At 59.8% G+C, this 27,009-nt stretch overlaps 2 protein-coding genes across 8 annotated transcripts in view; both read left to right on the top strand.

Moving 5' to 3' along the window:
- EHBP1 (EH domain binding protein 1) overlaps positions 1 to 10,467 on the top strand; it is a 325,710-nt gene extending 315,243 nt beyond the window's left edge. For all 5 annotated transcript variants that reach the window (XM_074989386.1, XM_074989385.1, XM_074989387.1 and 2 more), the window contains 4 exons: positions 1,006 to 1,105; positions 2,305 to 2,378; positions 8,986 to 9,100; positions 9,425 to 10,467. In XM_074989386.1, the coding sequence (XP_074845487.1) occupies positions 1,006 to 1,105; positions 2,305 to 2,378; positions 8,986 to 9,100; positions 9,425 to 9,515 (380 nt within the window). In that variant the 3' untranslated portion in view covers positions 9,516 to 10,467. The remainder of the gene's footprint in view (positions 1 to 1,005; positions 1,106 to 2,304; positions 2,379 to 8,985; positions 9,101 to 9,424) is intronic.
- A 6,243-nt stretch (positions 10,468 to 16,710) lies between these two features.
- On the top strand, positions 16,711 to 20,369 carry OTX1 (orthodenticle homeobox 1). Of its 3 annotated transcripts, none has more exons than XM_074988483.1 (4): positions 16,711 to 16,825; positions 17,679 to 17,863; positions 19,614 to 19,774; positions 19,862 to 20,369. In XM_074988483.1, exons 1-4 carry the CDS (start codon positions 16,711 to 16,713, stop codon positions 20,367 to 20,369), a joined length of 969 nt encoding a protein of 322 aa, XP_074844584.1. The 3 variants fall into 3 exon arrangements, with proteins under 3 accessions (XP_074844584.1, XP_074844585.1, XP_074844583.1); XM_074988484.1 differs by having other exon boundaries at positions 16,711 to 16,807; positions 17,712 to 17,863; XM_074988482.1 differs by having other exon boundaries at positions 16,711 to 16,807; positions 17,712 to 17,863; positions 19,614 to 20,369.
- The last annotated feature ends 6,640 nt before the right edge of the window (positions 20,370 to 27,009 follow it).

Below are 27,009 nucleotides of genomic sequence, written 5' to 3' on the forward strand. Positions count from 1 at the left end.
CCTGGAAATTGATATAATAATACCCTGCCCTCATATATGGCATCTTTCCTCAAAAATTTTAAAAGCACTTTACAAACATAATGAATTAATCCTCAACACTTATCTAAGGTAGGTGTAGAAATTAGAAACTATGAGATACAGTCTGCAGAGTGACTCAGTAGCGGGGTTAGGGGGAAGACACCCCAAATTCCTGATTTTATTTTTTTATTGTATTCACGGAATAGAGCTTCTTCCCAAATTATCTATTTCTTAGAGTTAAAATAGATTTACATGCTAGTGATGTGTATATAAAGACTTTTGTCACCTTCACTGAAGTTTAAGAAAGACAGTAGCTCATAGTTACACAAATGGAGTAAATATATAGGTGTAAATATGCAGATGCCAGGACTCCTGTACCACTGGGCCCACATTCAACCCCTGTCAGAACTGACGGCGAGACTCCCTTTGACTTCAGTGAGGAGTGAACCAGAGCCCTGGTGAAGAGAAGCTAAGTCAGCTACTTCAGCTCATATCCTAGAATAGCAGCCTTAAAGGTAGGGAGACTGGGCAAGAGCCCAGCACACTCGCCAAGGGTTATGGACAGGATTTCACCTCCCCAGCTACTGTTTGCACTCCATCCACATGGAACCTGAATACTCTAGGTTTATATGGCTGGAGTTAATTTCACCCATCATAATGTGGTGGTGTTTTTCCAACCCATATTACCTCTGGGGAGTATTTAAAGGTAGAACGATTTTTCTTCCAAATGTACTTAGGGTTAATACAATCTACAAGTTATGTTAAGATGGACTGAAATATACAGGTCGACATGTATCTGCTCTAAAAGATTGACTTGTGGTCATTAACAGTGTAGGGCTGCTTGCCTTTGAGTCTAATCTTATGTTACTTTTAACATTTGGAAGATTGCCTATAATGCCCATTAACATGAGAGATCTCATGTTCCGCTGAAGTAGGTTGTCCAGTTTGTGAAATGTCATGTAAATAACAAATGTGCTTATGCTGTAGGACGGAACACAGAAGAAGAAGAAGCTATGATGCAGGAATGGTTCATGTTGGTTAATAAGAAAAATGCATTAATAAGAAGAATGAATCAGCTTTCTCTTCTGTAAGTATGGATGGCTGAGCTTGTTACCAGAGTTTGGTTTATCAGTATGTTCACTTAGAATAGAGAAGCTAAATTTTTTTGCTTTGTTTCCATTAGACTTCAGAATCTTTTCTCAAAGCTGCAAAGTATGTGTGATTGGGGTACATGTGAGTTAGCTTGTTCTTCTCATATTTCAGACACGAAAATGCAAATCATGCAATGGTGCAAGATCAGTGTGAGCAGGGGGAAAAATATGTAACAAGTGCATTTATATTTTCAAATGCAAAAACACTACTGCATCAAATTAGGCAGGTAGACTTAACTTGTATTTCAAATATAACATACAAAGTCTAGTTTTAGGGAAGACTTGAAATTAATATTGATATTAGCTGTAGCTGTAATAGTAGATCATTTACTTGTTTTGCAGTGTTGAAATGTGGAGAAAAGCATATTTGTGAACCTGAGCTGAAACAATGTTACCACAGGCAATGCAGAGCAAGATTTGTGAAATGAAGACAAAGATATATGAACCTTCTTAAGAAATGGGAAGAATTGGCCCTGTTATTAGGAGCATAGAGAATGAGAGAAAGCATAAATACCATTCATTATTAGACTGGCATTTGGCCTGTTGAAGTCATCAGTCCTTGTTTAATTTTTCTCAGTTTACTGATCATTTTCTTTTAGTATGCCACCTAGTGTAGCTATAGGCATGCATCCTTTGTAATATAGTGAAATGAGTTGTATGTTCACGAATTTCTTCCATGCCTAAACTTGACAGATGATTCCACCTTATAGTATTAAGCTTTCTAATCCTGTGTCTAATTTTCTGTGTTGGTTGGGTCAAAATTTACAGGGAATAATGCTTTAAGTGTTCATAGTCTCTTGGTGAACTGTTTGAATCTGGAATTTGTTCTTTAGATGTTACGCATAGAACATATCACAACACTGCTCCGAGGACAAATATATACAAATTAAGAACAATAGTAGAAGAGAGCTGAACTAAATCCAGAAAAGGAGACATTACAGAAAATGAAAAAAGCAACGTTACTGAATATTCTTCCTCAGGAAGGTTTTAAGTTTGTGTATCATTTGTTTGGAGTAGCTTAAAGTTGAAGAGAAAAGTCAGTTATGAGTGCTAAAATCAATGTAAGTTAAAGGTTCTTTTAAGTGTTTAATGATTTAGTAATTAACATATTGATGAACTTTTGCAACTTGCCTAGGGAAAAAGAACATGACCTAGAAAGGCGGTATGAACTGCTGAACCGAGAGTTAAGAGCAATGCTAGCTATCGAAGGTAAGCAAAATTAATAAATTACATTTCTTACTAGAAAAAAGAGGAAGAAGAGCCACCTGAGAATGGAGTCAGCTATCACATATTATTCATAATTATAGTGTGCAACAGATACTGTAGATCTTTCCTCATGTCCATAAATTATATACAAAGAAATTGTTTCAAGCATAGCATTCAGAAAGCAAGAAGAGAAACAGGTCTTACTAAAATATATTGAGGGGAAAAAATGCTATGTATTTTTGAATTTTATTTATTATATTTGTTACAGCACAGAAATCTTAGTTTTGATACAGTGATGTAGCTTGTAAAGAGCTGACTCACATGAGAGTCCTTATTTTTACATTTTTAAATTTCTGCATAGCAATACTTCCACTGGAAAAAAATTTCTTCACTTTTCATGATAACTTACTGTACATGTGTCAAGTAACTATTTCCTCATACACAAAGTCAGGGATAGTGCAATCCATTCCACATATTTTCTTCATTTTCTGTAGCTCTCTAGAGTATAGTTGCCTTACCTGAATGATACTCATAGAAAGATTGACATGGGGATAAGTGAAACAATTTCATACTTTCCATAATGCTTTTAAATGAATTGTACAATAATCCTAAGGAGGATTCATAATAAAAATAAATATCCACATAGCTTAAACTATTGCTTACATTATATTGTTATTTAAATATCTTAAGTGTTTTATAATGCTGCTCTGCTTATACCTCTCAGTCACAAATGCTGTCTTGTAGTTCAAAGACGTTTGCTTAAAAGTTAATCCTTTGGGCTCTGTAAAATGGACCTTTTGTCTAATCAATGCAAATTGATTTTGCTATTCTATATTGACCTCTTAGCCCTTTGACTGTCCATGGTAATTTCTTTCTTCACCTGATAAGGTACCTGATCCATAATAAATCAATTCTAATTAGTTTGGCGACTTCACTGGAAGCATAAGTTTGCAGGAGAAAACATTGTTTGGCAGGTGTTTTTTTCATATCTATCGGTCTATTCCTATATTCTTGGTAAGGCTCAGTTCACAATATTCTTGAATGAAACCTGAGTTCACAAATGTACACTGAGTTGACAGTTAATTGGAAATTCAGCATTAAAACAAATTAAAATTATTTTTTAAAAAATTGTGCATAAATTATACAACAATGTCCCTTTTTTTTTTATTGTGGGGATTTCAGACCTAAGGCCTTTGAATGCCTTACAGAATATAACCAGTCACATATATAGCTTGATAAAATAATTAAAAAGAACAAAAGGTGCAAGACGTCAGAAAGACCACATCTACCTGTTGTGCTAATCATGATACAACATTCAGAATTTTTCAAGAAAAACAATGTGTTTGTTTATACTACTCTTATTATGTTTTAGAATTTTTAATTGTATTAAGATTATTGACCTGTTAGGAACTTTTTGTGATATTCTTCACCCAATCAGGATGACCATATTAAAAAAGAAACTGTGCAGATGATTGCAGTTGTATAACTGTGTTATAGGACACTGACACATAGTTTTGAAACTGGACTGTGGGTGCGTCTGTCGATGCTTTCAAGCTTTTCGTGCCTGACTTATTCATGATGTCAAATATTAATTAAAAGAGATTTCAAAATGATGACACAAAAAGGGGGTTTGTAGTAAGGTTGTCTGTAGAAGTTTGAAAGTAAAATTGGCTAACTGAGGAGTGCAGAGCAATATGTATCAGAGAGGTCACCTGGCACATTGCTAATAAATACTTGGTGCCATGTAAACGAAGTGAATGGATACATTTAATGTGTAGAGTTATTCCCGCTCCCAAAACGTATGGGGTTAAAAAAAAAAAAGACTGGAGTGCAGGGAGGTTTCTGTTTGTGTATTTATAGTGACTGTTAGTAGCAATGTTCTGATACAATCTGGTATTTTTTTAAAAAACCAAGTCTTTGCCAGAGGATAATTACTGTTTTGGTAAATTGCTCCAACTCTTCCCACCCATGACTCTGCTGTTTAAAAATCTATCAAACAATTTACTTAGCTAGTTGATGACAGGGGGAAAAAGAGCCTTGGAAAAGGTAGCAGCCTGCTGATTGCACATAAAGGCATTTTATTGGCCATCGGCCTGCCCTGATAGTCTGAGCAGTGTGGGGGCACTGCTGTAGTGTAGAGGTTCTGACCGTTATAGTGCTCACTGATGTGGAGACAGTGTCCTCAGAGCCAGCTGTTAAAATGGATGCATATGCAGTTGACTAGCCTTTTGGCATGTTAAAAGCACCAGAATGCAGGAATGGCCAGCAGTGGTAAAAAGAGAGATACTTCTGCCCCCGCCACCACCATTTTAACAGCAGAGACAAGAAAGGGCGTGTACTGCTGCTTATAGCAACAAGCTGTTCCTATTGTTGCAAGTGAATTTACTGCTGAAAATGCTCATCCCAAAAAGGGCCTGGAATAGTTGCAAACAGTCACCATATGCTGAAGGAAATAGCCCTCACATGGTTTGTTTCAGCGTGGCCAAACGTGAACATGCTACGGGTGTGTTTGTCTCTCATAAACAAGGTAGGCTTTGCAGAGCTTGGGTTTTGCTGCTTGCATAGCTGAGTAGCAAGAATACCTTAGACTTAAACCCACTTCAGTTACCTTCCCTTCCCCCCCACGCCTAACCCCCTCCCCCGATGTAATGCCTACTTAGAAAAGATAAGTTCATTTTTGTACACCTTGGGGTGGTGTGTTCATTTTCTGCCCAAGAAATGGATCTGCTTTAGGATTTTGTACATCTTGATTAATTCTTGGCTTAGAGTTTGAAGTGGGTGCTCTTCTAAAAGGATTTATGCATAGGTTCACTATTTTTGTAGTTATGGTTTATATGATAAGCTTTTTATATTTAAAATCAATATGTAATCCTGTGGAGGAGCTTATCCCCTAAAACCCCATTTGTAAATCTATTTTAGCTTTGTTACACAGCACAGCCACAGTATTCCATAGATTGATTAGGTTCAGCAGTAGAATCCTATCAAATGGCCTGCTCTGATGATGATGCAAACTCTTTCAGGATTGCTAGTTGACTGGAACTAAAGATAAGACTTGACTGCAATCCCCCAATGTGCTCTTTACAAAACTAGTGTTAATTTTCATCAAAGTATCAGGCTTATTTATTATAGTGGCAAGGTTGAAGGTTTTACTAGAAGAACTTTAGACTATTTCTATGACAGTGTTTCTATTGGAATAGTCTCCCTGTTCTTTCGAAGTAATTATCAGTCTAAGCAACTGAACAGAAGACAATATAAAGTCCATGCAGATGAATAATTGAAAATATTTGGATTTCAATCTGAATTTAACAAACTATGTAATTTGAAACTGCACATTGCCAGTGACTGCATGGGGTCTTTGGCTTTCAATGCTTTTAGTTCATATACAGCATCAGAACTTAATCCTATTTTTACCCAGAGTGTAGCTTTTATAACAGTATTATTCTGGAATCGTCGCATTAATCACAGTCTGTATTGTAGTTTCTCAGAACCATAGTCAGTGCTGGTAACTATATATAACGGGTGTTGCACATAATCCTGTCTTAAAATTTACGACAGGTAGAAGTCAAACTTGCATGCTGTTGCTTTTAAAATATACTGAAATTTTGTTGTGCCTGAAAGCTGCCTTTGCTGCAGGAGATATGTTTGGGCGGATGTTTTGCTGCATAAAACAACCTTCTAATTTATTAAATGTAGAAAATAAATATTGACCCAATACACTGTTGAAAAACTCGTTGCTTCCTAACAAATTATTTACTTTCTCCTCTCCTAACACCTATATATAAATTAATTAGGCTAATTCAACAAGGCAGTTGTGTGCTTGTGCAAATGAAACTTTGCATGGCATCTTCAGAAACAGCACTATCGTCTATTTCCCTGGAACAACAACAGAAATCAGTTTCATTCTGAGTGTCCCATAAGACATTACCATGTTGTGATCTGTGTCTAGTATATCAGTATCTATTGGTGGGAACATTACAGAGGAAAAGGTGCGTCATGCCAAACCTCCAGTCCTAATATAATTCTAAAATATTTTGGCTTCTGTGCGCACATGTTGTGGAAAATTGCTTCTGAGATTCAGTAAATAATGTTTTTAAAAACTGAAACTGCCAACTAAGACAAAACTGCAAAAGATTAGTTCAAACCTACGTAGAACTGGTGTTTTTCAGGTCCTTCCTCAATTTATCTGGATCTTCGGGTGTCAAAATATTAACGAATCCTTGAGATCAGCGAGATCGTAGTCAGGAGCACGGAGAAGTTAGCCTAGAAGTTAGCCGAGGTTTGGAAGACATGTGAACAGCCTGGGAATTCTGACGTACATTTCCTTGTTTCTAGTCAGATCACTGACAGACATTGTATGGCACACACTTGAGAGGCTGGTTTGTTTTAGTCAGTTGACCTCACTTACGCTGGCACTTCATTTTACATGTGATTTCATGAAGAGCCTGTTCGGAGTTTGAGATGTAGAAGGCAGGAGATTTTTTAACCAGTCGAATTGAAGCAGCATGTCCTGAAATGTGCGAGACTAGGAAAGGGTAAATATCAGGGGAAATCAAAGGGAAGTATGTTCTACCTTAACAACAAAAGGAGAGCTTTTGGGGACTGCATGTGTGGGGGGGGGTGGGGGGCGGTGAGGACAATAAATTACAGACAAATTGATTGAGTTACCACCTGGAAAATTAGCATCCTTAAATATGTTTGATAAGACAGAGCCCATTTAAAAATAAACATACTGGAAGGGGGTTCAGTAACACGACAGCAAGTTTTTGCTCATTTGGGAAATGCCATTGCGTAAATTTGCTTATGTCAAATGTATATATACATGTGTCTGTTTGTATTTTGTGTGTGTGCGTGTTAGAATGTGCGCGTACACCTGGGTCGGTTTATATGTGGCCACAGACAGAAGGCGAGAGCACGATATAAGTGGTTACACATTCCTGGCTTTTTGCTGAGGTTCTAACCTTTATTTCATGATGATGCATCTAATTTTTAATTTGTAAATACAAGGCTGAATTCCCTCTAGCACCACTTGCTTTCATAAAGCTTCTGAGCAGTTTGCTGTCTTGAATAAATTTTGCTTTAGAGGGGGGTCAGGGGGATTTGAACCAGCACATTCTTGTGTGGGTTGCGAAGATTCACATGGTAACCATTGGTGTGCATTGTTAGGTTTATCTGAATAAGCACCAGCCATGTGAGTTTTAACATGATTGCCCAGGGCAATAGAGAGAGGAGAGAGAAATCCAAAAGGATTCCACACTCTCTTTCCTCTGCTTTTTTGGAAAGCGCACAGAGGGGAGGACACTGCTTGAGTCGGCGGTTATGGACATTTTTAAGCTGGCATCCTCTTTCCCTCCCGGTCCTCATTTGTTCTGCTATCTCCCTCATCATCTACTTCTCCTGCTTTTCATTGTTTACTTTCCTAATGAGGGAGGCGGGGTGGACTGGTGGTTGATTGACAGCTACAAGCCCTTACGGTCTGGCTAGAGAGCAGTTGGCTTGGACTTCAGGCATGCTCCAGTCTTGAATTTGCCTTTTTTATGAAATGCAGATACTGTTCTTTTAAGAGAGAGATGGAGACCACGCAAGGGAAGCAACTGAGGTCAAAAATGTTCCTTTGGACTCCTCTGGATATGAGCACGAATGAGATTAGTGCAGTGGGAGAGAGACTAGCTGTTTACCCAATCTTGTGCAACAAAATAATTTCAAAATCACATCTGCAATTGTCATTTAGCCAAACACCTCAGATTTAGCCACCATCCAAACAATCAAACTGGTTACATTGCTGTGGGGAAAGGTGCTATGTAATACTGTCTACCAAATGTATTTTTACTTGGAAGAAAAATGCTAATTAACTGACACCTACTTTTAAAGTTATTTTGAAGCATATGGTGCCCAGTGTGAGATATTTCCAACTGCTTAAGCTACACCAAGCAAGAAATTAGCAAAGAATAATGAATGCCCTTTCAGCACTGATAGCTTAGATCTGATGTAAGGGAAGAGTTCCTCTAATATTTTTGGTTCTGTGTATTTTGCCAGTTTCAGAAACAAATGTCCCCTCCCCCATCCAATACAGTCACAGAAAACAAGACCAGACCTAGAAAAAGTTCCAGAATAAGATAAAACCAAACAGTGAATGAAATGAAGAAAGTACTGGTGATTCTGTGTGTGTCTGGTTCTTTAAATTCTTCTTTATAAACTGATTCCAACCTATGGAGGCCTCTGTTAAAAGGTCTGTGAGAAATTTAAATATTGGGCATCTTGGAGTAATATCCCCAAATCTAGTCTGAAATGTGTTGCTTATGTAAAAATGTTTATGACAGAGGCAATTATGTCAATAATTTCTGAACTAATAATGCATGAGTTCAAATGCAGATCTTGAATAACTTGGTATTTTTTATATACATCAATTCTCAACAAATGTGAAAAGTGATGCCTGCTTAAAGTCCCACACGTTTTTGGGTCACAGAAAGGAACCTTTTTTTTTATTGCTAAGGCACCCATTTATTAAAATCATGCACAAATTAAGGACAAAAAAGATTTAAACCATGCTTTTCTGGGGCAGGGGGTGAGGGGATTATTATTGTTATTTAATATATTTGTTTAATATTTTTAGATTGGCAAAAGACTGAAGCCCAGAAAAGGCGAGAGCAGCTTTTACTGGATGAACTTGTTATTCTCGTTAATAAACGTGATGCCCTGGTCAGAGACTTGGACGCCCAAGAAAAACAGTAAGTCTGACGTGTTATTTTTTTTAAACCCCCTAGAGACATTTTGACTTTTCTATGAATGGATTTGCTTTGTCTCTATCATGGGGACAGTACAAGTTTGAAGAAAGTTCAGTAAACAAAAGCAGCATGTTCTCTGGTGATCAAGAGTGAAAACATGAACTCTGCTGTTAATGATGACCAGTTTTAAAGAAAAATCAGACTATCACTAGAGCCCAATCCTCACAATAAAGGTTGCTGTCACATCTAACCCCAGCCTGCAGAGGCAAGCTGTATGTCCTTAGATAGAAAATGGGCGATAACTGTAGGCTCCGTTTTGTTTTGCAGGGCCGAAGAAGAAGATGAACATTTGGAAAGAACTCTAGAACAAAACAAAGGCAAGATGGCCAAGAAAGAAGAGAAATGTGTCCTTCAGTGACTGGCCTTCTTGGAGCAGATGCAGTTGCATTTTGTAGTCCAGACCTTTCTTACCTTTTTAAAAGACTGACCCCAATATCGAAAAACAAATATACAATTCAATACTTCAAAAAAAAATTAAAACTTTTGCCCTTTTGTTAGGCCAGCTCTATACTGCGTTGTTTTCTGGGGGGTTTTTTCCACTCAAGCAATATTATTCCAAACTAGCTTTGTACTATGATTTACTTGTGAGCTTCGTCATCTTGTTGAAATTCTGTTAAATACATTTGCACAGAAACATAGTGGTGGTGGTGGTGGTGATATCAAAAATGTTTGAGAGAAAAAAGTCAGGATTTCTTTAGCCGAAGGAGGAATGAATTTTGAAATAAATGTTTGTGTTGTAATAGGATTATAGAAAGCAAAGTAGAAAACCAAAATGATTGAGTGGTTTCATCTAGTCCTGGCATATGTAATATTTAATAAGCTATCTAAATTTTATAGTTAGACCAGATTCAATCCAGTTATTAAAATGTGCTATATTTACCAGTGTTTATTTCAGCAGCATTTTACATTTCATTGTATGTATAATATAAATTAAGACTCTGTCTCAGAAACCAGTTCTTTACCATATGGTTTGAAAAGAGGCTTGTGATCTGAAGATGAGCTGGGGTGAAGTGAAGTGCGTGGGTTTACAAAAATGTTTTGTCATTAAAGGCTACGCCATTTTTTATAATTATTTATTACATCTAGTTTTGTTCCCTTCTCCATTTTGTTGGATCTCTGCCTTGGCTCCAGAATGCTGTTCATATTTATTCTGTACCTGTTCCAGTCTGTTCTGCCATTGTGTGCAAACCCCCTCCCAGTTCGAGTGCCCTTTGCTTACAATCGCTCATTTTTTGTGAAAACTTGTTATTTATTACAATACTGAGTCATATATAAATTTTCAATAAAAGCTGAATCTTTCTTACCGTTAACTGTTGCTCTCCTCTATTCCCAGTGTGAAAAGTTTATATTACCTCTGATTATCCGGGGGGGGGGTATTTTTTTTTAAATTAATTTGTAAGAAATGATCAGCAAATGCAACAGCTCCTTACCTGCACCTGCCTAGTCTAGATTAAAAACAAAATCCACCCTCACACACAAAATTAAGAGTTTTGGAGGGAAGTTAAAAAGCAATAGAAGTGGAGTTGTTGTTTTTTTTTTCCCCCAAACTTTCCCGGACACAGGCCCGGCTCCTCCAAGAAGGTGCCGATTTCTCTTTTCGGAACCTGTTTACATTACGACTTTTGCAAATCCGAACCCCGCCACCTGGTCAAAGGATTTTCTAAGTGCCTCGCATGGTTCCGGGCACCTCCCGACGCCTTCCTTCGCGGTGCCTCGCCTCTGGCCGCTCAGTGGGGCAGATCAAAGCCTTTTGTGAGCGCCCGGAGCACCACCGCTCTGGGAGAGACGTGCTGACCCACCACGCCAGATCCAAGGTTCGACTTTCTGGGGCTGCGCCCTCGTTCTAGAGCCCCCTGCTGCGCTCGCTCCGGCACCGACCGACCCTCACCAGCCGGTCGGGTGGACCCGAGCGTCGCGCTTCCGGGGCCGGTACCGGCAGGGCGCGGTGTGCGGGGCGGCTCAGCGATCCGCCTGCCGAGGCCCGGGGAGAAGTTACTGCCAAGTTTCTAGGGGGGGACCCCGCGGCTGTGGCCCTGGAGCAGCCTCGAGTGGCCGGGGACCCCCCCGCCCCGCAAACTGCCGCTCCTGGCGCCGCAGAGCCCAGCCCGGGGGGCAGACGAGGGTTCCGAGCAGCGCCGGGCGACTACTCCGGCCCCAGCGCCAGTGGGAACCCGCAGCTCCGGCCGGCGCTGCGCAGCGGCTTCGGCTGCGAACGGGATTGACCCGCCGGCCACCTTCGCTCAGGGGCGCACGTGGGGCAGGATCGGGCCCTCCCCCGCCTCCGCCTCCGCCCCGCGCCGGCAGGAGCCGGAGTCCAGGGGGCCCCTGGGGGCGAAGGTCGGGCAATCAGAGCCGGATCCGACGTGGGGCGCTCCGCAGCTCGGCCCCCCTTGGCGGCGGGGTGGGGGGCCCGTCCCGGCGCCGCTGCCGAGGTCCGCGGGGGAGGAAGGAGCCCGACGGCTGCGTCCGCTTCGGCCTTTCCAAACTTGCCCGGGAACGTGCCGCTCCTTGGGGCTCCCCGCGGCCGGCCCCGGCTCCGGCTCCGGCTCCGGGGGGCTCAGCCCCACGGCCTGGGATCGCGTGTCCCGGGGGCAGGGCGGGCGCTGGGCAGGTGCGTGGCCAGCCGGGCGGAGGCAGCCCCAGGCAGGGGACGGGGCGGCGGCCCGGGGAGCAGGCGAGGCTGGGCTGCCCCTCCCCGCTCCCCCCAGGGGTTGAACTCCGGCTCCGCGGCCTGCCCCGCACCGGAGCGCCGGGGGGAGCCATGGTGGGGCCGGGCAGCGGCGGGCCCCTCCCACCGCGAGCCGGCGGGTCAGCTCCCCAGAAGCCGGTCGCTCCAGGCGCTGCAGGGGGGGGACCCGGCAGCGTACGGGGCCGCGCCCCGGAGACGCCCGGCTGCAGCCGGGGATCGGGAACCCCCGCCCCGCCCTGCCGGCGCTTACCTGTCCGCCGCGGGCCCAGCGGGGGGCCAGGCCCCAGAGTCGGCTGGGGGCGATCGGCCCGGCCCCACCCCACCCCACCCCACCCGGGCCGCGGCCGCTGCGCGCTCTCTTCCTGCGCTGCGCTGCGCCCGAGCTTCCCTGGCGCGCTCTGCGCCGTGCGCCCCCGCCGGGCCCGGCTTTTATGGGCTGCGCTAGGAAAGTTCGCCCGCGCTGGGGGATTAGGCGGCTGCTCTGGTTACAGCCAGGGGCCCGCGCTACCTGACACCTCCCCGCGCCGCAGCCCGGGCCCGTCCTGCCACGCGCCCACCCCGGCCGGGCCGGGCCGGGCAGCCCAGCTCCCGGCGAAAGCCTCGGGCCGGGGGGAGCGGCACGGTGCGGGGTATGGCCTGGGTGGGAGCCTGGCTCGGCTCCCTCGGGCAGGGCAAGCGCCCGGGAGCACGGCCCTGCCTGGCCGCCGGCTGGCCCCAGACTCCTCGTCTGCAGCTGTGGGACAAAGGCTCGGGTGCCCCCGGGGGGCTGATCCCGACCCACAGCCGCACAGGTACAGAGCCGGGGGGCTGATCCCGGCCCCACAGCCGCACAGGTACAGACCCCGGGGGGCTGATCCCGGCCCCACAGCCGCACAGGCACAGACCCCGGGGGGCTGATCCCGAGCCCACAGCCGCACAGGTACAGACCCGGGGGGCTGATCCCGAGCCCACAGCCGCACAGGTACAGAGCCGGGGGGCTGATCCCGACCCACAGCCGCACAGGCACAGACCCCGGGGGGGCTGATCCCGACCCACAGCCGCACAGGTACAGACCCCGGGGGGGCTGATCCCGGCCCCACAGCCGCACACGTACAGACCCCGGGGGGCTGATCCCGAGCCCACAGCCGCACAGGTACAGACCCCGGGGGGCTGATCCCGACCCACAGCCGCACAGGTACAGACCCCGGGGGGCTGATCCCGACCCACAGCCGCACACGTACAGACCCCGGGGGGCTGATCCCGGCCCCACAGCCGCACACGTACAGACCCCGGGGGGGCTGATCCCGACCCACAGCCGCACACGTACAGACCCCGGGGGGGCTGATCCCGACCCACAGCCGCACACGTACAGACCCCGGGGGGCTGATCCCGACCCACAGCCGCACAGGTACAGACCCCGGGGGGGCTGATCCCGGCCCCACAGCCGCACAGGTACAGACCCCGGGGGGCTGATCCCGAGCCCACAGCCGCACAGGTACAGACCCCGGGGGGCTGATCCCGGCCCCACAGCCGCACAGGTACAGACCCCGGGGGGGCTGATCCCGGTCACTCCTTCCCCCTTTGTGAATGGGCTGCGGCGCCTTTGTTCCTCCGGGCGCGCCCGTGTCGGGGACTCTTGTGGCCCAGAGAAAAGCCCTTGTCACCCTCCTCCCCCGGCCCGCCCCCCCCCGCTCCCTCCTTTGATTCGCCGGCCCCTGCTCGCCCCAGCCCCCCATTCGGCGGGGCGGGCGGCGGCCGCCTTTGAACCTTCGCTCCCTTTCAGGGGCTGCTCCTGAGCGCGCCACAAAGCCCCGCGCCGAAGCCTGATCCAGCGGCTCCGGGACCCCGGGCGCGGCCTCGAAGGCCCCAGCGCAGCCCGGCCGGCCTGTTCCCGCGCGGCCGCGGGTCCTTTATTGTGCTGGGGAGGGGCGAGGGGGAGGGGGGTCCGGGCATTTGTTGCGTCCTGGCCCCTTCCCGGCGCCCCTTTGTGCTCCTCGGCCCGCGCCCGTTCACCCCCCCCCCCCCCCGCCGCCAGGAGCGAGTCTTAGCGGCGGATTAGGGGCCCTCGTGAATATTCATGAGCCGGTGCCACCGAAACCTGCCGAGGTGGAGGGAGGGGCCCGGCCGGGAGCGGGGCGAGCACAGCCCGCGCTGGCGGCCCCCAGCCGCCCGCCCTCGGGCTTCTTTCGTTGTGCTGCTCCCGAGCGGCGCGGAGCCGCTCCTCGGGCACGGCCGCTCGGCGTGTGTCCCCAGGCCCGGCCCTTCCCTCCCCGCCTGTCCTGCCCTGGCCCGGCCCGACCCGACGCCGGCGGGACAGCTGAGCGCGTCAGACCGGCCCGGCCCCGTCGGGGCGCGTGCAGCTCCTGGCTCGCAGCAGGGCGAGCGAGCGGCGGGTGGGCAAGGGCTGGGGGGACCCAGGCGGGGCAGGGCGGGGGAAGCTCCTGCCAGCCAGGCGGGACTTGCCCGCCCCTGGAGAGCAGCGGGACTCGGCCCTGCCCGGGCAGCCTCGGGGCTCACTGCGCGCGCAAATGCGGCCGCGCCTCTCGTAGACGCGCAGCGGCGGCAATTACCCGCGCAAAAAGTTGCGCGTGGTGGCCGGCCCCCGCCAGGGCACGCGGCCGCCACCCCCTCTCCCGAGCTGCCTGCAGCCGGCCGGGGCAGGGAGCGGCGCAGGCCCTGGGGGAGCCGGTGCGCGCTGCTGGGCGAGGGTGGAGTAGGGAGCTGGAGAGGAGGGGGGGGGGGCGTGCAGAGGTAACCCTCATCCTGCGCTGTCATTGGCCAGGCCGGCTGTCTGTCGGGCGCGGGGAGGCCGGGGATTGGCGGCGAGCCGGTTACGCACTTGCCTCGCGCTCACATACAAGGGTAGGGCGGTGGAAAGGTGATCAATCTTCATCAGGCTACATTTGCAATCACCTAAGCGGCCGGACCGGGCCGGACCGGAGCGCTCCTGCCACCAGGTAACGCGCTGGCTGCGCCGCGCCCCCCCCCCCCCCCCCGCGGCCCCGATCCCCGCCCAGCAGAGCGCGCGCTGCCAAGAAAGTAAAATCCCCCCCTCCCCCCGCAGCGCCGGGCAGGGGGCAGCCGGCGGGGAGTCCCCGCTGCCCCGGCCCGGCCCAGCACCTGCCCCGCTCCGTTCCGCCCGGGCGCTCGGGGCTGCTGGCAGGTGAGGCTCCCGCCTCCCGCTCGCTCTGTCCCGGCGCTGCGGGCGGGTGCACCCCCCCCCGGCATCCCCAGGGGCCAGCAGGGGCGCCCCGGCCCTCCTGGCCCCTGGGAGCCGCGCCCCGGCCCCGGGCTGCCCCGGGCTGCCCCGTCTCCCCGCGGACTTGGCAACTCCCCAGCCGAGTTCAGCCGGCGGGTCCCGCGCGGGACGGGCGCTCGGGGATCCTTCCAGGAGAACGCGGCCTCCCCCCGGCCGGCAGCACTGCGGAGCCGCAGCCAGAGCCCCCGGCGCACGCCTGGCCCGGCTCCCTGCAGGCTCAGCCCGGCCCTGGGCCGGGGCCGCTGGGAGGGACGCGCCGGCTTCTGACGCAGGGCCCGGCCTGGGGTAACGTGCTGGCTGCAGTGGCCCATCTCCAAGCCCCCGGGAGCTGGGGCGCCCGCTTGCCCGGCCGGGCCTGGGCGCGGGGGGGGGGGGCTGCCTCGGCCTCACGCCGCAGCCGAAGGGATTGGGGCGCTTCGCCGGGGGGACTCGGGCCTGGTTGGAAAGCGCCCGGGCCGGGTGCGCTCAACTTCTAGCCGGCGCCAGCGCCCGAGCGGCGTGTGCGCTGGGCGGGGGGAGCCCGGCCGGCCAGGGCAACCGGCCAGCCCGCAGCGGGCCTCGGGGCGCGGGGCTGGGCCCCGATCCGGAGCTCGGCGCTCAGCACCCCCACCCCGCCCGCAGTGCCAGGTGCCTTCCTGGGGCACCGCGTGAGCGGCGAACGCTGCCGGTTCGCAGCCACCCGCTGTCCCGGGGCCGCGGCGCCGGGGAGGTTTCTCGCTGGTAGTGCGGCGCGAGTCCGGCTGCTGCGGGCCGGGTCTGGCTGCCGCGCCGCGCGACGGCTCTTCTGGGGCGGGGGGAGAAGCAGGTTCCGGAGGGTCTGCGGGACCGGGGGGCGGCATCGCGGCTGCGGACCGTGCTTGGAGCCCTCGCTCCGCGGGAAACAGCCCCAGGCCGGGTCCGGCCCGTTGCGTGCGGCGGGGAATGCGGGAGAACCGCGAAACAAGCCGCGGGGGCAGCGGGCCGAGAAGCGAAGGGTGCGGGGTGGCACTGCCCGGGGCGCCGGAGTGTCCCCGGGCCGGGCCAGGCCGGGCGGGTCCCGTCTCCCTTTTCTTCGTTTGCAGCAAAATCCCTGGTGAGAGCCCGCGAACCCCCTGCCCCGCCGCCCGGCCCGGGAGTTTCCAGGGACGGTGCCTGTTTCTCCGCTGCCCGTTTCTAATTAACCCCCCGTCTGCTCGCTCGGCAGCGACTCCCACGGCCCCCTCGCCGGCTCGTTTTGATTTCTAATCCAATTATCCCCTTAAATAATTGCGCCCTCGCCCCCCTCCCGGCCCCGCGGCGCTTGGGAGCTCCGGGGACCCCGCGGAAAACTCCGCTCCTCTGCCGCTGCGTGCGCAAAAACTTCTACCCAGAGCCCGGCGGCGAAGCGCGGCCCGTCCCTTCCCCACGCACCCGCCGAGGGAAGCCGCTGGCTGGGCTGGGCTGGGCTCGCGTGTGCCCGCAGAGCCGCCGCTGCCGGGCTGGTTTTGTGCGCTTTGGTTTGGTGTTTCTCTTGCAGGGAGCGGAGAGGCGCCTCTGGCCCGGGTCTGCGGCCCTCGCCCGGAACGCCCGCCTGGCGCCTCGGAGCCGGCTGAGATTTGTGGCGGGTTTTTGGCTGACGACTTGGGGGAGATCGGCCCGGCTTTTAGCATGATGTCTTACCTCAAACAGCCCCCCTACGGCATGAACGGGCTGGGGCTGGCCGGGCCGGCCATGGACCTGCTGCACCCCTCGGTGGGCTATCCGGGTGAGAAAATCCTCTTTCGTTTCCTCCTGCGCCCCAGCCCCGTTCCGCGGCTCCGCCGGGCCACCCTGCTCCTTGTCCTGCTGCTAGGAAGAGAATCTCTGGGGGTGCCCGCCCCCTGCCCCGCTGGACCTGTTTGTGCGCCTGGAGCCCGTGGGGGGGACGGACGAGCCCGCTCCTGGAGCCCCCCAAAAGTTCCTGCGCTTGTTGGTTTTCCCCCGAAATTAACCCGGGCGCCGGCATCAGGGTCTCAGCGGGGAACTCGCCTCCCCGCAAACGAAATCGGCTGGGCAGGGCCGGGGATTTAACTCGGGGGGTTTCCCTCCGCAGCGGGCAGCTCACGCGGCCCCCTCCGCGCGGCCCCTCCTTTGGAGCAGTTAACTTTGCGCCAGGTTTCGTTGGGTGCGTTGAACCCGCTGCCCGCGGGGCCCGCGTACAGGTGGCTGCAGCCCCGGGCCGGTCCCATGAGGTTCTCCTGGAGGGTAACGCACCCACCAGCCAACCCCTGAAACGGCCGGGTCCCCCCCGGGCTGCCGCCGAGCGCTGTGCGCGGGCGTGCGATGGATGGGGGCCCCGCCACGGGCTGTGCCTTCCCCGCAAGATTTTTGCCTGGTCCCTTTGCCTTCGGCCTCAGCTTTGGCAGCCCGGCCGCCGGCTCGCTGCCCTAAAACAAATGGCCCCCGGCTCCCCCCGTCCAGGTCCCGGTCCCGGTCGCGCCTCCGCGCCGCGGCTCTGGGTGCGCAGCAGCGAGACGCGCGGGGGAAGCCGGCCGTGCCCTCTGCGGGGCGGGCGGCCGGGCTCGTTCCTTCCCTGGCACTGAGCTAATGGGGAGAGGCGCTGCGGGCGGGGTGGGGACCGGGGTGGTTTGTCCGAGCCGCGCCTGAGCCGCGTGTCCGCCTCCCCGCAGCCACCCCGCGGAAGCAGCGGCGGGAGCGAACGACCTTCACCCGCTCGCAGCTGGACGTGCTGGAGGCGCTGTTCGCCAAGACCCGCTACCCGGACATCTTCATGCGGGAGGAGGTGGCGCTCAAGATCAACCTGCCCGAGTCCCGCGTCCAGGTGCGGTCCCGGCTCCCCGGGCGGGGCGGGAGAGGGAAGCCCGGTGCAACCCACGGGCGACCGGCCCCTGCCTGCCCTGCCGCAGCCCGCCTGGGCCGGTCGGCTGTCCCCGGGCGCTCGGAGGCGGGGAGGACGCGGGGAGATGCGGGCGCCTGGCCGGGCGGGTGCGGAGCCGGCCGAGCGGCCAAGGCAGGGGAAGGGGCAGCGGCTCTGGATAGCTTGGCCCTGGGCAGGGGAGCGCATGGGGGCCGGCCGCGGGCTTGCGCCGTGTCTCCCAGCGCCTGGACGGGCCCTCGCCCGCTTTCCCTGCGGCCTGTGCCCCTTACCCCGGCGGGGGGGCAGGGGGAGACCCGCTCCAGCTCCCGCATTGCGGCAGGACGGAGGCGGGGGCCGGGGCAGAGGAAGGCTGGAGCCCCGCAGTGGGGGGCAGCTCCCGGAGCCAGGCCGCGGCCCAGGCTTTGGAAGCTCCGCGCCCTTTGGCGGGGGCAGGCGCGGGGCTCAGCGGGGCCCGGCGGGCGTCTCCTCCTGGCTTGGGGAGGGTGTCCCCGGCCCCAGCGCCCTGCAGCCACTCGGAGCACCCCCCCTTCTCAGGGAGCGGGGATGGAGGGGCGCGCGGAGCCCCCCAGCGCGGGGCAGGGAGCGGATCCGCCGGGGCTGGGCTGGGGGCGCAGCTCTAGGCTGAGGATCGGGCCGTGGTCCCCCCCGCACAGCAGCTCGGCTCAGCCCGGCCCAGGGGACTCTGTGGGGCCTGCGCCCGCCTGCGGATGGGGGCGCTTTAAAGCCAGCCCCAGCCCAGGACACGTGCGGGGTGGGGGGGAGAACCGGTCGCACCTGGGGAGGGACACGGGCACACGCAGCCGCCGGGCGTCCCCAGGTGCCCGGACAGAGCCTTGGTTCCGGTGGGGGCTGGCTGGGCCCAGCTCGGGTGCTCGGCGCTGTACCCCGCGCGGCCGGGCACGGGGGGTGCTCGCTCGGGGCTGTGCTAAAACCTCCTCTCCGGGCGCCTGTGGTGGCGGGCCGGGGCCGGGGCCGGCTGGAGGCGCGGGCGGGGGGGGTGCTGAGGGCGCCCAACTGCCTTGGAGGCCGGACGCCGGGAGGGGAAGCCGGGGCTGACCCCCTGCCGTGGGGATGCCTGGAGACCTGGGCGCGCTACGCGGGGCGGGAGGGCCGGGCCGGGCCGGGCCGGGGCCGATGGTACTCTGGAGGTCGGGTTGAAGCTGTCCCGGGGCAGGTGCCGGTGGCTCTGCTCCCCGCCTCGGCCGGGGCGGGATGTGGGAGACGGGCAGGGGCGCAGGGCGGCAGCTGCAGCAGGGAGCTGGGCTCACAGCGCGCTGAGGGTGGGAACCGCGCGTGTGGATGCTGGGGGGAGTTGGGGCCCGGTACCAGTGCGGGGAGCGCATCTGCGGCGGCTCTGTATGCTGGGGGGCCCGGACCGCCCCCCGCCCGCCGCTCAGCGGTGTGCTGGGGACAGGCAGGGCTGGGGCTGGCTGGGAGGCTATGGATATATGGGGCTCCTGGGTGCCGCTGAATGGCGCTGGGGGCGGTGGGTGTCAGTCGCTGGCGCTGGGTGCTGGGCACGGTGGGTGTCAGTCATTGGGCGCTGGGTGTCAGTCGCTGGCGTTGGGGCGGTGGGTGTCAGTCGCTGGCTCTGGCTGTGGGCGCCCAGGGCCGCGGCCGCCGGGGAAGGCCAGCTGCGTTGGCCGCAGTTCGGGGGCCCGGCCGGGCCGCTGACCGCCCGCTCTCCCCGCAGGTGTGGTTCAAGAACCGGCGGGCCAAGTGCCGGCAGCAGCAGCAGAGCGGCGGCGGCGCCAAGAGCCGGCCGGCCAAGAAGAAGCCGTCGCCGGCGCGGGAGAGCTCGGGCTCGGAGAGCAGCGGCCAGTTCACGCCCCCCGCCGTCTCCAGCTCGGCCTCGTCCTCCTCCTCCTCCTCCTCCAGCTCCTCCGGCAACGCCGCGGCCGCCCTGGGCAACCCCGCGGGGGCGGCCGTCGCCTCCATCAGCGCCCCGGCCTCGTCCATCTGGAGCCCGGCCTCCATCTCGCCCGGCGCGGCGCCCTCTGGCGTGGCGGTGCCGGAGCCGCTGCCGCCCGCCGGCGCCTCCTGCATGCAGCGCTCCGTGGGCGGTGCCTCCTCCGCCTCCTACCCCATGTCCTACGGGCAGGGCGGCGGCTACGGCCAGGGCTACCCGGCCGCGCCCTCCTCCTCCTACTTCGGCGGCGTGGAGTGCAGCTCCTACCTGGCGCCCATGCACTCGCACCACCACCCGCACCAGCTCAGCCCCATGGCGCCCTCCTCCATGGCCGGCCACCACCCCCACCCGCTGGGCCAGGGCTCCGGCCCGCACCACCACCACCACCACCACCACCAGGGCTACGGCAGCACGGGGCTGGCCTTCAACTCCCCCGACTGCCTGGACTACAAGGACCAGGCCTCCTGGAAACTCAACTTCAACTCTCCCGACTGCCTGGACTACAAGGACCAGGCCTCCTGGCGGTTCCAGGTCTTGTAGGGCCCGGCTCGGCTCGGCTCCCTGCCCGGCCTCTTGCTCCCTGACAAACCAGGGCCTGGTTGCTGGCCCGGCGGTGCTGCTGGGCCTCTGGCTGGGCGGGGTGCTCGGCGCTGTACCCTGCTGGGGCGGCTGGCCATGGAGTTCCTTCTCCGGGCGGGACTGGGCCTCGCTCCCCGCAGCGCTCCCCGGTGACTGTTATTTATTCCGGCCGGTGGCTTCCTTTCCACGCCAGCCTCCGGGGCGAGGACTTCGGCTCCCCTGCGGCCGCCCTCCGCGTTTGGACAAGCCGTGCGCCTCCGAGAGACTCTCGCTCCCTGCCTGGCTGCAGGCCGCTCCTCTCTCGGACTCCCGGGGGCCCGGGCCCGGCATGGAGGGGAGCCTGCGGCGCCAGCCCCAGTGTGCAGCCGGCTGCTTCCCCGGGAGCCGCGGGCTGCGTAGCCTCTTGCTGCAGCGAGCAGCAGGAATGGTGTAAATAGTGGGTCCGTTCCAGGGACCGGCCTTATTTTGCGTTGATGTTAAGGGGGTTGAAGTTTTACCTCCCATTTAACAGGCAGGAAACTGAGCTAAACCCAGCTGCCCCCCCGGGACCCCGAACCATCTCCTGCAGCTCTTCCTAGGGCCCAGCAACCCCCCAGTGTGGGGCGGCGGGGGGAGACCCCCTTGTCCAGCTAATTTCAGTCCAGAGCCAGTTAAAGGGGGGGGAGGAGCAGCTCCAATTCCGTCCCCTTAACCCCCCCCCGCGTTGTCTAGTGCATTTAGTGCCTCGCCACCTACCCACCCCCCCCAGCCCAGCCCAGCCACAGCCTTGCCTCTGGCTCCACGGCGGGGTGTCCCCGCTCTGCGCCCCTGGGGACGGGATTTGTATCTGTGAGGAATAGGCCGTAATGCAGCACGTACCTGGTGACATGTAAGGCGCCCCCCCATCTCCATAGCCCTGTAATAAATCACACTAATGCAGCCCGGGTCGGTGTCGTGCTTCCGAAGCGCCCCCCCCCCCCCCCCCACGCCAGGCGCTGAAACTTGCGCGGCGGCAGCCCTGCGCCGCCTGTGAATGGCCGCACTGGGGTTGGCTCCCACGCAGCCCGGCGGGGGTTGGAGCCCCGGAGCCCCCGGCTGGCGCGGGGAAGGCACCGCAGCAGCCGGCGGCCGGGCTCCGCGTGTTGCTGGCTAAAGGCGAAACCCAATCGGGCGCCCCCCCACCCCAACGCGCCCCGCTTGGGCGCAGCTCCGAGCGCGGCGGGGACGTGGGCTCCGCGCCAGCCCGGCCCTGCGCCGCAGCTCGCAAGCAGGTGTCACCCGGGAGTACAGCGGGGCCCCCGGACGGGATAACCCCCCCCCCACCCCGGCGCTGTGGCGCGTACGAGCGGGGCTGGCCGCTGCCGGCCGATCGCGGGGGCTCGCCAGGGTGCCCGGAGCTGCCCTCGGCCCGGCCGGCCCCGGAACGTGCGGCTCTGCGCGCTTCGCTGGGCCTGAGCGGCCCGAGCCCGCCTATGCGGAGCAGCCCGGGCGAGTGAGAGCGCGACGCCCGCCCCCGCCTGGCTTCGCCCAGGTGCTGCCCGGCTCAGCCGGTGCCCGCGATCCGCCGCCTGGAGCGGTGCATCCAGAGGCCAATAGCCGGGCGGCCAGGGGCGCTGGGACAAGGAGAGGGAGGGGCTGAGCGCCGCGGAGCCAGACGGTAACCGCGGGAAGGGATGGAAGCCGCGGCCAGTGACTCGCTGGGAGGGCAGGGCCAGGCGGACGGGCACAGCTGGGGGACGGGGGGAGGGGGCCAGGGTCACGGGCACAGCTGGGAAGGGGGGAGGGGCCAGGGTCACGGGCACAGCTGGGAAGGGGGGGAGGGGGCCAGGCTCACGGGCACAGCTGCGGGAGGGGCAGCTCCCAGCCTGCTCGCCACACCTGTCTCACCCGCCGCCGACAGCCACATTGCCCGGCCAGAGGCGTCCAGCGGCGGGTTCGACCCGGCTCCCAAACCGACTGCCGGGCTTTGGGCTCAAGGGGGGCCCGGGCACCAGCGGCAGCCGCCTACTGCCCAGGACACGCCTGAAGCCGGGCGGGAGCGGAGCTGGGGCTGGCGCGGAGGGAACCGGCCGGCCCGGGCCGGCCCCGTTCGAGGCACACGCTCCTGGGGCCCTGCCACGTGGCAGCCCGGCGAGGTGGGCTCGGCTGCGCAAGAGCCAAGGCAGCTGTCACTTCCCGCGGGTGCGCGGCGCTGCGCACTGGCCCGGCTGGTGCGAGGCGCTCGGGCCGGAGGGAAGAGGCGCAGCCGCGCACTGGGACTGCGGCAGGAGGGCAGCGCGGCAGCGCAGGGCCTGGGCCTGGGGAGGAGCTGCAGCCCCGAGCCCCTCTGCCTGGGGTCCCCGGCGGGCAAAGCGAGGGGCTACCTAGGCCCGGCTCCGCCCCGCGCCCTGCACGTGGCTTCGTGTGTCTCAGGCTTCGCCCCCGCCCGGCAGGCGGTGGTGCCAAGGCGCTGCAGCCGGCCAGGGACAGCGCGGAGCCCCGAGCGGCCCCGGGAGGCACAAACGCCTTGGGCGCTGCGCTGCTCCGCTCCGCTCCGCTCCGGCCGCACCTGCAGCTCCTTCGGCAGGGCTCGAGTCTGCCGTGCGCACGGCGCAGCCAGGCCCGCGGCCTCCCCGGGAAGTCCTGGTCGGTCCCTGGAGGGATGCGCCCCGCTGGCGCACTCTGCCGGGGCTGGGTCAGGCCCCAAAGGGGCCGCTGCGCCGGGCAGGGGGCTGCTATCGCCGGCTGCAAGCGCCCACCAGCCCGCGCCGCGGGGGCCGTTTGCAATGGCCGCGCTGAGCCTGGCCCTGCAGCCTGGCACCTCGGCCGAGTCCCCGGGTCGGCGCCCTCCAGGCGCCCCCCACCCCCGGGCTTGGCTGCGCACAGCGCGTGCTCCCGCCCTCGGCCGGGTGTGTTCGACGCGTGTGCCGGAGGCCTCGGGGGAGCCGGGTTCGTCTGGAGCTGCAGAATCAACGCGCAGGCCCCTGGCACCCCGCGAGCAGCACGGGGAGCGGCGCAGAAGCGCTCCTGGGCCCAGGCAGGAAAGTTTAGGCGCCAATTAACTCGCCAGGCTGCAGGGCGCCTGGGTCTTGCGCGCAGGAGGCAGCGCGGCAGCGGCCAATGCAGCATGGCTTGCGGGGCCTGCTGCTGGGGCAGGCCAGAGAGATACCGAGCGCTGCCCGGCCCTGCCTTCCCTGCGCGCGTCTCCCGGGGCCAGCGCCGCCCGGCTCCTGCGTTCCCTGCGCGCTTCTCCCGGGGCCAGCGCTGCCCGGCCCTGCAGTCCCTGCGCGTTTCTCCGGGGGCCAGCGCTGCCCGGCCCTGCAGTCCCTGCGCGCTTCTCCCGGGGCCAGCGCTGCCCGGCCCTGCAGTCCCTGCGCGTTTCTCCGGGGGCCAGCGCTGCCCGGCCCTGCAGTCCCTGCGCTGGTTACTGCGCGGGGCCCTTCTCCTTTTTTGCGCAACGCAAAACCCAGCCCCAAAGGCCGGCGCGCGCTGATCCCAGCCGCAGGCAGCTCCAGCCCCCCTCGCCCAACCCCGCCAGGCTCTGCTCGGGCTGTAGTCTGGCGAGGGGGGCCCAGGCCGCCTCCCGTGTGTCTGCTCAGCGCCCCCCCGCCCCGCCACCTGTAGCCAAACTTCAAGGCCGCCTCGCACATCCCCCAGCCCGGCTTAGCCATTGTCTCCCGCACGCCGGTCGGGGCCAGCCGGGCGCAGGCTGCAAACGCCGCCCGAGGCTCGCGAGCAGGGCACAGCAGCCCACTCCGGCCCCTCTTAAATGCCGAATTCGGCGCCAGGCTGCGGCGCCTTCGCCCCGGGTTGTGGGTTCCGGAGCAAACGAATTGCGGACGCAAAACGCGCGTCGGGCCCCGCGCAGCCCCGCGGGTGTTTTAGGCGAGCAGCTGCGCACCTGGGCAGGTGCGCTCAGGCGGCCCGGCCGAGCCGCTGCGCGCGCCGGCATCAGCGGCAAACGCGCCGGGGCGAGCCGCAGGACAAGGCTGAGCGGGACCAACGCCTCCCGGGAGCTGCCGGTGCCCCCCCGCCCCGGCACGCGGCAATTCGTTGGGGGGGGGGGGGCGGGGGTTGGACGCTGGCCCAGGTGCGGGAATTGCCGCCCGCCGCGGGCGCTCGCTTGCAGCCCCGGGTGAAGGGCTGAGCGGGGAGCGGGCGCCCCCAGGGGGCTGAGCACCGCGCCCGGCGGGGCTCGGAGCGCACCTGCCCGGGTGCAGGTGAGAGGGAGCGGCCGCGGCAGCGCCCTGGGTCCGGGCCAGGCTTGGGGCAGCCGCCGTGCAGGGGCAGGTGCAGCTCCAACAACCGGCGAGCCGCCAGCCGGGTTCCTAACCCCCTCCCCGCCCCCGCCAGCAGGGCCGGGGAAGCGGGCGCCTTGGCTGCGGGGTCCCCGGGGCTCAAACGCAGCCGCGCGCCCCGACGGGGGCTGGACGGGAGCCGGTGTCAGCCGGGGCTGAACGGGGACTGGCTCCAGCGGCGTCTGGGGCCCGGCTGGGAGCGCCCCCCGCTCCCTCCAGCCGGAGCACGGGGACCGCAGAGCTGCTGCCTTCGGCGCGGACCCCGGCTGAGCTCCGCAGCGGCCGGGTAGCGACTGGTGCTAAGCCGGGTGCCCTGCGGGGGGGCGTGTCAGGCTGGCCCCAGCGGGACGCGCCTTACCCCGTCCTAGCCCTGCGGCGCTGCCTGGCCTGGGGCGTGCGCCCACCCCGAGGCTGGCCGCGGGCCCAGGCGTGCCCGGCCCTTCGGACTTGACTAGTCCCGTTGGCCGCAGGCTGGCCGCGGGCGGCCAAGCCCGGCGCCTGGCGGGGAAGGACCGGCCAGTCTGGGCGCTGTTCGCTCGCGGGCGGGCGGAGCCCTTAAGCGGCCGCTGGGGCCCGGAGCTTTCTCCCTGAGTGATGCGCCTGCTCGGGACCTGCTGGGGGGGGGGGGAGCCCCACCGGCCTCCCCCGGGTCCTGTCTTAAGAGCCCAGCGTTGCGCCTCTGCGCACAGCTGCGCGGGGGGACCGACTCTCCGCGGGGCTCCGGGCGGTGGACTCATGGCCCTGAAGCCGGGGAGGTTTTCCCGACTCCGCTGTGCACCTGGGCGGCGGATCTCAGGGGCGTGTCACACGGAGCAACCCCGCCCGGTAGCACTGTTGACCGAGGCCCGGTGGGCCGGATCCCGCGGCCGCCTTCCAGGCCAAGCGGCCGACGCTTTGGAGCCTCCGCAGCTGCACCCTCGGAACCGGCAGCGGACTTGGTCACCCCGCTGGAGCAGCCCCGCTCCGGGCCGGCCCCAGAGGAGCGACTGCGGAGCCCCAGCGCGGGCAAGAGGCCGGCGTAAGCCCGCAGACGTTGTCCGGACGTCTGTAAGCAGCCAGGGGCTGGGGCGGGCTGCGAAAGGCGCCGCTGGCTCCCCATGGCCCACAGGGCCGAGGCGACTTGGGGGGGTGGGGTCATTACCGCTACACGGGGCCGCGGAGAGGGGACCCGGGAATGGACGCGCAGTGCGCCGGATTGCGCGCGCAGAGGCAGGTGCGCTCCATTCCGCGCCCAGCGGGTCTAACGAGGGTTGGCTCATGCAGGCGCTAAAGCCAGGGCGTGGTATACGGCCCACCAGCAACAAGCCCGCGCCCTGGGCAACCCCCCTGCAGGGCCGGCCGGGGTGTCTCTGGGTGGCCTCACTCACTTTCCATTCACACGCTCGGATTTGGGCGCGCCCCGGCCGGGGCAGTCTCCAGTCTCCAATCGGAGAACTGGTCCAGGGAGCGCCTGCCCGCGCGGTCACCGGCTGCGCGTCCCACTCGGCCTGTGGCACTGCCCGAGCGAGCGCCCACCCCTGGAGGGGACATGCCCGCGCCCCCTGTCTGCCCTGCGGCCAGGCGGCTCTGAATCGCAGCCAGGGGTGAGGGGCAGAAGCGTTACCTGGATTTACCCTCCCCGCCCCCGCCCCCAGAACGGGGCTGGGGAAATGAGCGCGCCCCGAAAGCTGGCGGGGGGCGGTCAGTTACACGTCTCCAGCGGCTCTAGCGCGCAGGGCAGGCAGCCTGTCCGAGCCCGGGGCCGAGACGCCGCCCTCCCTCCCTCCAGTTCGGGCCACACACGTTTTGCTCCGGGAAACCCCAGGGCCGGGGCTGGGAGCAGCCGCCCCCCGCCCCAGGGGGCCCGTCCCACGCGCGCCAGCTCGGTCCGGCCTCTACGCGCCCGGCCGGGGAAGCGGCGTGGTGCGAACGCGTGGCCGGGCGCACCGCTCAGCCGGTGGGTTCTCCCCTGCGCCCCGCCGCTCCGGCCCGTTCTCCGCAGCATTGATCCGCTGTCCTGCCCAGAGCCGGGCTCCGGGCCTGCCCTGTGTGCTCGGCAGAGCCCAGCGGGGACGGCCTGGGCGGGCTGCTGGGCCCTGCACACCAGCCCAAGCCGAGACCCCGGGCCGGCGCGCCCAGGGCGCACTCCACGCGCGGCTCCGCTGTCCGGCGCGGGGCTCCCCGGGAGAACGGCCCTGAGCGCAGAGCCCCGGCGCCTCTGCCCGGGGAAGCCAAGAAACCCGCAGCCGCGCTCCTGCCCAGCAGCAGGCAGGGCCGGGTCCTACTCCCAGGGCCCGAGACCCTGCGCCCCACCCCCAGCCTCTCGCAGTAGCCGGGGGGGGGCATTTCCCAGCAAGCTGCCCCTG

The sequence above is a fragment of the Carettochelys insculpta genome, chromosome 3, assembly GCF_033958435.1.
Source record: "Carettochelys insculpta isolate YL-2023 chromosome 3, ASM3395843v1, whole genome shotgun sequence".
Classification (NCBI taxonomy): domain Eukaryota; kingdom Metazoa; phylum Chordata; order Testudines; family Carettochelyidae; genus Carettochelys; species Carettochelys insculpta.